Here is a 10972-nt window from a genome sequence, read left to right as displayed (position 1 = left end):
ACACGATTCATGCGTATACACACACGCTCATAGAGTCAGACATCCACATACACACACATACATGCACATCTCTCTCTCTCTCTCTCTCTCTCTCTCTCTCTCTCTGTATATATATATATATATATATATATATATATATATATATATATATATATATATATATATATATATATCTTACGAAGCTGGTCTAACGAAGAGTAAATATCGTATTATTAATAATTTAATTTTTGTTTATTTATATTGTTTTCATTTGTCCATTGAAGAGATGATTCCCAGTCCGTAAAATGAGCCCCTCCTATGTAGATATAATTATTTTATGTAAATTACGTAAGCCGTTCTTCATGAATTTTATTATATTTTTTATTAAAGTTAAAATATGTAATTCCCGTATTATTGTTAAAGAATTAACTTTTTATTTCACGTATGTTTGCTAAGTAGTCTAACGTAGTGTATTTGATAGTTTTGTAGGATTCATGTGAGATGTAATCCGGTATGCTAGAGAGAGAACGTTCAGAAGCCCTCGTTTTCGAAAATTCTGGATTTCCCGGTGAGAGGATGTTATCTTTTTTTTCTTTTATTTCGGGGCAATGGGCGGGAGAAACTAACAGGGGAAGTCGTCTCGCGGTTGCGTTGCTGGGTATCTGAGAGATGTCTGAAACTCTCTGATACACCTTTTGGCATTTTTGTCTAGTGGGCAACTTTGACGCTTGCCACAACCCCCACGCTACGCAAACAAGTTCAAAGCTTCTGGAGTTAGTCAAAATGCCATATATAGAGGCCCCAAGGTTGGGTCAGAATCAGAGCCATACAGCCATAGAGATCGAGTTAGAACACAGCCTTCCCTCTCTCTCCCATAAGTACCTTCAGTGTTATAGATCGAAGGTGTTCAGTGTGTTCTAGTGTCTCCTCTCCTAAGTAAATCTGTGCCACAAAGCAAATCGTGTGCCACGCTAGACTACAAGGGGATTTTGTTGCAATCATTGTATTAGGGTGAGTGTGCCATTGCATAACGATTTTTGTAAATGGCCCTGTAGTGATATAAGTGATCTGGTTAATTATTAATGATTTAGAGTTAGACATAAACATTGTAATTTTGCAAAGTTATTTCAAGCATTTGTATTATCTTCATTGTATTAATTCCTTTTTAAGGTTTAAGGTTTACTCAGATATATTACTTCAAGTCAAGTTTTATAATTTCAGATCGTAACATTTTTGTCTTGTTCTATGTTTTGTTCAATTTTTTTTTTCAAGTGAAATAATTTATTGCTGTGTAAATTCTTTCAAAGAGTTGTAATTTATATTGAATATATTTACTTATGTAGGGAGTGTATTATTCCAATCATCACTATTTGGGACTAGATTTCCGCTCGATTCTTGTTAAGAACCACGGTAAGAGTTAAATACGTGTAATTAATACTCAAAGATAAATACCCAGTTTCGTTTTGAGTGTGCTTAAGAGACCTTTGGATATTCAGTGTTTTATATACTGCCATCTGGGAGTTATTTAATGGTCTCATAATTCGTGAATTTTTTATTGTATAACAGTTCTAATGTAAAAGCAAACAAGGTAATTTGGTATTTGAGAGGTTAATTAACTTTCCAGACGTGGGATATATCATATTATATGTTTGGTTCCCAGTCATGAGACATAGTATAGAGAATTTTGATAATACCCAGACTTCGGGAGTCATAATCGTATAATATATTTTAGGTGCTCGGACCCAGGGTCCTGATATCATAATAATATATATATATATATATATATATATATATATATATATATATATATATATATATATATATATATATATATATGTATGTGTGTGTGTGTGTATTATGATTAGCGAACTACGAAAATTTCCGAGCTCCAAACTCACCTTCTTTATTTTGCATAATATAATACACAATAAAAAAACCTTCGAGCTTTGAGAATAATACGCAACTCCCAGGCAATAAACGGATTTTGAGCGAAGTGAAATCATTAGTAGCTTCCTAGGTATATTTGACTACAGTGATATATCCTAGAGAATTTACCAAAGGTATCCAGAATTCTAACTCCTGGAGCAAATATCCCTTAAAATTTTAAAAGGGATATCGCGTAATATCAGAGGACGTATTCTTGACACATCTCATAGCTATCTACAGCCCTAATAGCGCTTTCGCTTCGAGGGGAGAAGTGGCAAGAATAAAGGAGAGTCGTTAAAGAGACGATGCTCCTACCGTACTGTAAATAGTGCGCCAAATCGCCATCGTGCGGCGCCACCAAGCCCTTCTTTGTAGCTTTGTAGGTGTTGCAGATACAGTACCATAGGGAGGGATTCATTATCCTTTTGTCAAAAAGAGGGTGGGTCCATCAGGACGACATGGCTACCTCACCCAAAAATAGATTTTTTGCTTCGCTCAAAATCCGTTTTTTGGCTCAGGCCATGTTGTCGTGATGGAAGTTTACCAGAGCATTAATGTATCTGTGGATTTTCAATAGTGCCGCTTATCTCGAGATAAAATTTTTCCTTTCGGTCTTCTAGACCTAGAGACACTTGATGTTACCGTTATACATCAATCAGCTGATCATGAAATATGTCAGTGCTTCCTGCCCCCTACAGGGAAGTGTCTGGGCAGACTCAAGGAAAAACCCGAGTATTGTGAGTTCAAGGAAACAATCTAGCAAACAGTTTGTATATTAGTGTCATCATATACGTAAAGCATAGTTTGTACTTGGATGGTATTGATCTGTGCAGGTTAATGGTACCTCCCGGGTCTGTTGTTAAAGAGACAGACAGTTTTATATACATGTAGGAAACCTTAAACAGTAAAATGAACAGTCTAGTACAATAAGTTCTTACCTGTTTGCTTGGAACAATAGTAATCTTAGTTCCCAATATTTTTTTAAATATTAAAAGAATCAAGGAGGCTCTAACTTTATTCTCAAACTAGAATGCTTGAGGCGAAAGAGACACAAAGATTCCTTCTATTGTTTATTACAATAAATTTAGAAATAATTTTTGTATTCAATTACATATTACACAGAACAATTCTGCATAGAAGCATAAACAGTAATAACAGAAATAAAAATCAGTTTCACCTGAAAAGGAAACACCAGCCACTCTATGGGAAATATAAGAATTTCACTATGTATTCTGTTGTTACTAGGAACACTGTGCATATAGATATGCCTGGCACTTGTGTCAGTCTGTTATGCTTAAAGTCACCCGTGTGAATAGAACAGTCTATAATGTCATCACTAAACACAATATTCAACATGGTATGCCTAGAGAGTTTATCATGTACACCCTTCACTAAAAGTCCCAAATAGTGCACTGTTCTTCGCAGTAATCAAGTGGCAGGTTTTATTACACTGCCTGCCGCCACCACATGAAATTTTATTTCTTGTAATTGCTTCGCGTAGTGTTTGAAGAAAACTCTGGACGACTTCCATCCAGTATAAGCACGAAGGCTTTCAAACGACATCGTCTGAAAGAAATTCAGATACGAGGCAACCTTTCTCGGATCATGACCTGCGGGTGTACTGTCTGGATCCGCTCTGCGTATAAAATAGGTGATTTTCGCCCTTAACTGTTTCAAGGATAACGTTGAACTGGAAGTCTCTCCCCTGAAAAGCTGTCCTCCCATAAAGTCTGAAGTTCTTTGAAGATAGACCTTTAGGCATTCCACTGGGCAGAGGGATGCTTCTTCCTTCAGAGGGCAGATTCTCCAGGGACCCCATCTCTTAGTGGGCAGCTCGTTCTTGGCGAGAAACGTCGGGTCTGGAAAGAGGTTCAGTTCTCCGCTGTCTGTGAACTGATTGTGGCCATCATCCCTCGAGAGGGCCACTATTTCGCTAACTCTGGCTCCGAAGGTTAGTGCAAATAAGAATATCACCTTTTGAGTCAAGTCTTTCAGCGAGCAATCTTCATTGTTCAGGGTTGATGCTAAGTGAAGAACCTTATCCAAAGACCATGAAATGGGCTTTGGAGGAGCTGCGGGCCGAAGTTTAGCCCAGGCTTTAGGAATCTTGTTGAAGATTTCATTGGAAAAGTCTACCTGGAAGGCGTAAAGCGTTGGTCTGGCTAGGGCAGATTTACATGTAGTAATCGTATTGGCTGCTAAACCTTGTTCATGAAGATGGATGAAGAAGGACAAACAGTAATCCGTAGAAATCTCCTTAGGTTTCTTCGCCTTGACAAAGGCCACCCACTTCTTCCAGGAAGACTCATATTGTCTTCTTGTTGACTTTGACTTGTATTCTTCTTAGAAGTTAATACTGTCCCTAGAAATCCCAAACCGTTTTTTGACCGCTAAGGCGAGAAAATCATGAGATGAAGGTTCTGGGTTTTCTCTGATGAAGCTGAGACAGTCAATTTCTGCACTTGCTGAGTCAGAACTGGGTCTGGCAACGGGATCAGCTTCAGGTGTAGTTCCGTTACTAGAGGGAACCAGACGCTGTTGGGCCACTTGTGGGCCACTATTGCTGCTGTCCCTCGAAAGGATCTCAGTTTGTCGAGGACTTTCAGCAGAAGGTTGGTTGGAGGGAATAGGTAGATCTTGGACCATCTGTTCCAATCTATGGTCATTGCATCCCTTGCTTCCGCTAGAGGATCCTCGTACGGGGCAACGTACCGGGGTAGCTTCTTGTTGTCGCTCGTTGCGAAGAGGTCTATCTGCAGTCTTGGGACTTTGCGTAATATGAAAGAAAATGATCTTTCGTCTAGGGACCATTCTGACTCTGTCGGGTTGATCCTGGATAGAGCGTCCGCTGTCACATTGCGGAACCCTTGAAGGTGGACTGCTGACAAGTGCCATCTCTTCTTCTCCGCTAGACGGAGGATGGCCAGTATCACTTGGTTTATGTGACGCAATCTCGAGCCCTGTCGGTTTAGGCATCTCATTATGACTTCGCTGTCTAGAACCAGACGGATGTGGATTGAGCAGCAGAGTTTCAGTTTCTTCGGAGAGAGAAAAACTGCCATGGTTTCCAAAAAGTTGATGTGGAAGGTTTTGAAGAGGGGAGACAAGGTTCCTTGGACTTTCCGATGATGAGAGTGACCTCCCCACCCTTCTTTTGAGGCATCCGTGTGAACGGTGACTGACGGTGGAGGTGGTTGTAAGGGTAATATGTTCCTTAGGTTCTTGGCCTCCGACCATGGCTTGAGTAGTGATCGCAGACGATTTGGTATCGGTCTTTGTAGATCTCTTCGAGCGTTTGATGCGTATTTTCTCCAAACTCCTGATGCATCTTTTAATTGTGCTCTCAATACTGGATCTGTCACTGAGGCGAACTGGACGGACCCCAACACTCTCTCCTGTTGCCTTCTTGATATCCTGGCAGATTGAAGGAGTCTTTTGACAGATCCTGCTATCTCTTTCCTCTTCTTTGACGGAATGGAAAGGCAGTGTGACTGCAAGTCCCAGTGGACGCCCAGCCACTGAAATTTTTGAGCTGGAGATAGTCGAGATTTTTCAAGTTGATCTTGAATCCTAAGTGTTCCAGGAACCGGATCACTTCCTTGAAGGCTTGCCTGCACTCTTCCTCGGATGCTGCCCACACCAGCCTGTCGTCCAGGTAGGCTACCACCTGGATTCCCTTTAGGTGTAGTTGATGAATGACTGCATTCGCAAGCTTGGTGAATACCCTTGGAGCTATGTTCAGACCGAAGGGCATGGCTCTGAAAACGTACTTTCTTTTTTGTAGTTTGAATCCCAGGTAGGGGGAAACTTGATGGCTGATTGGAATGTGCCAGTACGCATCCGTCATGTCTATGGAGACTGTGTATGCCCGTTTGGGCAAAAGGGTTCTGATGTGTTGAAGCGTCAGCATTTTGAACTTGTAGTTCACTATGAACTTGTTGATTGGTGATAAGTGTTAGAATGACTCCGAGCTTTTCCGAGTCCTTCTTCGGAACACAAAATAGCCTTCCTTGGAATCTGATGGACTTCGCCTTCCTTATAACTCTTTTGTTCAAGAGTTCCTGAACATATTCTTCCAGTACGGGGGTTGAGTGTTGGAAGAATTGAGGGAAGTTTGGTGGAGTTGAGCTCCAACTCCACCCTAGTCCGTTCTTGATTAGGCTGTGGGCCCAGGGATCAAAGGTCCAACGATCCCCGGAAGAGGAAAAGTCTCCCTCCTACCGGTAGCATCTCACTTTTAGTGCTGGTTGGAGGATTTACCTCCTTGGCCATGTCCACCTTTGTTGCCCCTACCTCTGAAGGGGCGTCTAGAGGATCCTCGAAAGTAGCCTCGAGACTTTGGCCTGAAGGTTGTTGACTGCCTTTCAAAAACTGGGGTGAACACAGGTGATTGGGTCGCCAGCGTTTGGGGCACCAGTTGGAAGGTGGTGGGTGGTTGTGCCACCGTCTGGGGCACCGTGGCCACGGGAAGCTGTTGCTGTTGTTTCGGTCGAGAGGGCACTCTTGGTCGTTTCGACTTATTCTTCGGCTGGGGACCCTCATCAGCTGAAGATTTTCTTTTAGAGGACAAGCCCCATTTAGAGAGAAGATGTCTGCTCTCTGTTGCGGCATTGTCCACGACCTCTTTGACCACTTCGCTTGGGAAGAGGTCTTTTCCCCAGATGTTGGAAGCTATCAGCTTCCAGGGTTCGTGTCTCACCGCAGCCGAGGCGAACACGAACTCTCTGCAAGCCCTTCGGGCTTTAATAAAGTTGTACAGGTCCTTGGTGACTGTCGCCAAATGAGATTTGGCGAAGACCATGTACATGTCCGGGGTATCCGGGATGCTTGCCATAGTCTCTAGGCCAGTCTGCAGAGACATGGAAGCAGCAAGAAGTTCTTTTGTCTCCTGTTCCCTGCGCAGGAGAAAGTCTGACAACTTCGGGAGGTCTTCGCCGAACTGTCGTCCAGCAATATCTGCCCCCAGCTTCCCGACTGTGAAGGTGTTGTGGACATCCTTCCAGTCTGCATCGTCTGATGGAAAGGCGAGGGAGAAGGGTCTACACTCTTCCAATGTAGGGCAAGGTTTCCCTGCCTCAACTGCCTTTAAGGCTGCCTTAAGCCCTTTGTCCATAAAGGGAAAGGCACGTTTGGGGTCAGCAATGAAGGACGGGTGCTTCTTGCTGAGAGCCAGCACCTTGGAGCTAGTAAAGGCCCTCTCCTTCAAGGTGGTTGTATAGAAGGCCTGGGGCTTAGAGAGTTCAAAGACAATGGTCTCTTTCGGCTTTGTCTCCTCTTTGGATGCAGGTTCCATCTTTAGACTGACATAGCAATCCGGATAGGCCCCTTTGCTGAGCCAAAACTCAATTTCCTCTACTGGGACAGTGCCCAGTTTCTCCGAGAGGAAGATCTTCCCCCCCCCCCCCGACATAGGCATATGCTCTGCGTACCTCCAGGGGTTGACATCAGAGAAGGCGGGGAGATCCTTGACGTTTAGTTTCTTCGGGGCTAAACGTGTTGCAATCAGCTGATGCATTTCCGTTCGAAGAGAAGCTTCTTCTCGGACGATTTCTTCTTATTGTCCGGCACCATAGACAACAGCGAGTGCAACGTACTCGTGATGGAATCTAACTGGGGTGCAGTGGAAGAAGTCGAAGGCACCGGCTCAGCCACCGTGGCTGATGATACCGAAATCGTTTCGGTTTTCTCGACTTCAGCCTCAGGTGGTACGTCATCCACCTGATCCAGTTCCTCCACTAGGAGATTGTTCTCAGTCTCCTCCGAGACAACTGACATGTCCTCCAATTGGATGCTCTCCAAGGCATCCGATACTTCAGATTCTACCGGAATCTGGACAAGGGGAATCTCAGGTTGAGCCTGGGGAATAACCGCATCCGAAGATGCTCTAGGGAAAAGACAAGCCCTCATCCTCTCATTAGGAAGGTATGGGCCAGAGGTGTTCTTCTGGAAGCCCCTGACCAATTTTTGCAGCGTCTCCCTTGCTGCGTACCTTGACTCAGTAGACTTTTGGTCATCAAAAGCCTCTTTCACCAGTTTTTCACAAACGGTACATACCTGTGGGTCCCAGTACTTGAGAGCCCACTTGGTGACTGTGCAGCGAGCATGGGCCCTGCACATGTCATGGCCATAGAAGTTTTTACTACGGACCCTGCAAAAGTTGTTCTCGCACTCGGGATGCTCCTCCTGTAAAGAAAGCATATAAGTAATCGGTGAAATTCTCAGATTTCAGCATAAATATTATTAATAATATTAGCTTGGATAGGGTAAGCTAGAGATAGGAAAGACACCTACATGTGTTTCCTGTCCAGCCCATTGCTATGACCTCCTCAGATATTGAACACTAAATTCTTAACAAATTTTAGGGGAGGATGATATCCTTTGTGTCTTCTTAACACAATCTTCTAGGTTCAATATTGGGTATTAAAAACAATAATGGTTAATAACCATTAATTAGTAGAGAGAATCGCTCTCTTATATGTGATGGTCTTACAATAGGCTGCCCATGAAGCACCTTGTAGGCTGGAAAAAACTTTTGGGCTACAGCACTGACTGTCGGCAGCATGCCGCCAGTCCTGCCGGGCCTGCCGACACAAGCTGGGCTAGCCGGCACAGGCCGGGCTAGCCGGCACAGGCCGGGCTAGCCGGCATATGCCGGTGTATTTGGGCTATTGAAGGCAGTTACTGTCTTCAAAGTAACAGGCGGCAGACCGCCGGCAGCCGAGGATCCTTCCATCAAGTAGGACCCGGCGGCAGCCGGCGGCAAATGTCCAGGTTATGGGTGGCCGTCGATCAGAGACACCCACGGTAAGCGGCGGCAGATCAACTGCCGGCCGGCAGACAATCGACACGGTCCAGTAAAATGAAAGGCAGAGAAAAAGAGAGGATGGAGGAAGGCAAAGGCTCAGCCTTGCCGGCCTACATCCAGAATGAGGGTTCAAGTGGAAGGGGGAATTGTATTCGGGCTTCCACCCAACCATATACCATCCACATGGGCTATGGAAGGCAGTCCAAGGGAGGACTGAAGAACACTCTAAAGAATACGAGGGTACCTGCTGGCAGCCGGCTCGGCCGGCGGCAGACAAGGAACCTCAGGCCAGTTCTACAAATAATCCTTAGGGTCAAATGTAGAATGACGGCCAGGGAGGGTGATGGCTCATCCAACACGAAAGAGACAGAGGGGAGGGGGTACATGTCCTATAAGTAAGGTAATGCCCGAAGGCACCTACCAACTTAAAGGATTCTGATCTCATGAAGTAACCTTAGGTAGGAGAAATCATTTCCCCAGGTTGGGTTAGTCAATTGAGAAGGCGGCACACAGGACACAATCTCACAAGAGAACAGAATCTCTTACTAGAGACCTTAGGCAATGAAGAAGTCATTTCTTCGGTCTAAGATCTACCAGCACAGGACTGTCTGCTAGACCAAGGAAGGAGGGATTGTCATACAAAACCCTCCACGTATGGACTAGGGAGGTCTAGCCTCCTGTAAGGGCAGCTTAACCTGACATGGGAAATCATTTCACCAAGACAGTAAGATGCCTAACACAGACTTATTACTCTGATGTCCCGTTCTAAACTCAAAATCGACTCAGTGGTTAGGAGAAAGAAAGCGAAACACCTCAGTAAAACTTTGCCAGAACTCAGTTCACAGCAAAGCAAACTGAGGATAGCCAAGGCTAATCAGAGGGAAGGGGGATTGCTCTTAAATCTCCTAGGAGATTAGTATCGACTTAAAAGGTATAGGAGGTGTCAGTCTCCCCTTAAAAGACAATACAAGAGCAATGGGGACATGTATGAAAGTATACTAATGCCCCTAGGCTAGTAGCCTAGGAGCATTGAGAATCGTTCACCGAAACTCTCTTATATACTATCTTGGAAGAGGAAAATTTAAAGCAGTAATATCTTAAATGTATAAAATATTGCCTGAGCTTCAAATAAAATTTTACCAGGAAGGTTATATCATGCAGGAAGTGTGTTGGTGCCTAGGCTAGGAAGCCTAGCACTTGTGAGGCTTGATCATAAATAGCGTCCATGACGCCATCCGGCTGGCAACACCTCTTGTTACATTAATTACGATCTCAATCAAAGAGCAAAACTGGCAAGAGCTTACATTTACACAATTCAAAGATATTACTTAACTTTCCAGAAGCTGATGAGGCTGGTGAAGACATCATAGCGACAAATAACTCCAAAATAGCGAGAGATAACACGGGATAACACCGGTCAACGAAGCTACAAGAGAAAGAATGGCTTGGTGGCGCCGCGCGGTGGCGATTTGGCGCACTATTTACAGTACGGTAGGAGCGTCGCCTCTTTAACGACTCTCCTTTATTCTTGCCACTTTTCCCCTCAAAGTAAAAGCGCTATTAGGGGTGTAGATAGCTATGAGACGTTTCAAGAATACGTCCTCTGATATTACGCGATATTCCTTTTAAAATTTTAAGGGATATTTGCTCCAGGAGTTAGAATTCTAGATACCTTTGGTAAATTCTCTGATATATATCACTGTAGTCAAATATACCTAGGAAGCTACTAATGAAGGAACTTCCATCACGACGACATGGCCTGAGCCCAAAAATATATATGAACACTGAATATCTAAAGGTCTCTCTACTTTACACTTAAAACAAAACTGGGTTATTACTTTACTTTTAATGGGAACTATTAAATCAACCTTTTACTTCGGTTCTTAGTCAGGGGTTACGAGCAAAGCTCTGGAACAATTATTGATGATCGAAATAATAAACACTTTACATAAATAAATTTGTTCTACAAGAATTAAAAATTAAAAATTAGCACGAACAATAAACCACTCGAAATAATAAATCTGAAGTAATACTAAGACCAAATGAAAGACACTTCAAAAAATTATACAATCACTTGTTTCACTAGAAATCAGTCTTTGAAAATATTTTATTTTAGCAATTATGAAAAAAGATGACACTTTAAAACTATATAAAGTAAATCAAATTTACACTTGCATAACCTTAACTGTTACTCTTACGTCTATTGGCTCACAAAATATTACCGAACAGTTAAGCAAAATAAATAGACTTCACATTATAGAA

At 43.2% G+C, this 10972-nt stretch overlaps 1 protein-coding gene across 1 annotated transcript in view; it reads right to left on the bottom strand.

Annotated features, from left to right (window-relative positions):
• The window catches only part of LOC137621727 (cadherin-related hmr-1-like), a 315706-nt gene extending 308508 nt beyond the window's left edge, over window positions 1–7198 (bottom strand). The window contains exons 1-2 of the mRNA XM_068352241.1: window positions 7082–7198; window positions 862–1047 (exon numbers count right to left, since the gene is read on the bottom strand). Of these exons, the coding sequence (XP_068208342.1) occupies window positions 862–1047; window positions 7082–7198 (303 nt within the window). The remainder of the gene's footprint in view (window positions 1–861; window positions 1048–7081) is intronic.
• Between the last annotated feature and the right edge of the window lie 3774 nt (window positions 7199–10972).

This window comes from Palaemon carinicauda, chromosome 28, assembly GCF_036898095.1.
Source record: "Palaemon carinicauda isolate YSFRI2023 chromosome 28, ASM3689809v2, whole genome shotgun sequence".
Classification (NCBI taxonomy): domain Eukaryota; kingdom Metazoa; phylum Arthropoda; class Malacostraca; order Decapoda; family Palaemonidae; genus Palaemon; species Palaemon carinicauda.
This window is presented reverse-complemented; position numbering and strand designations above follow the sequence as displayed.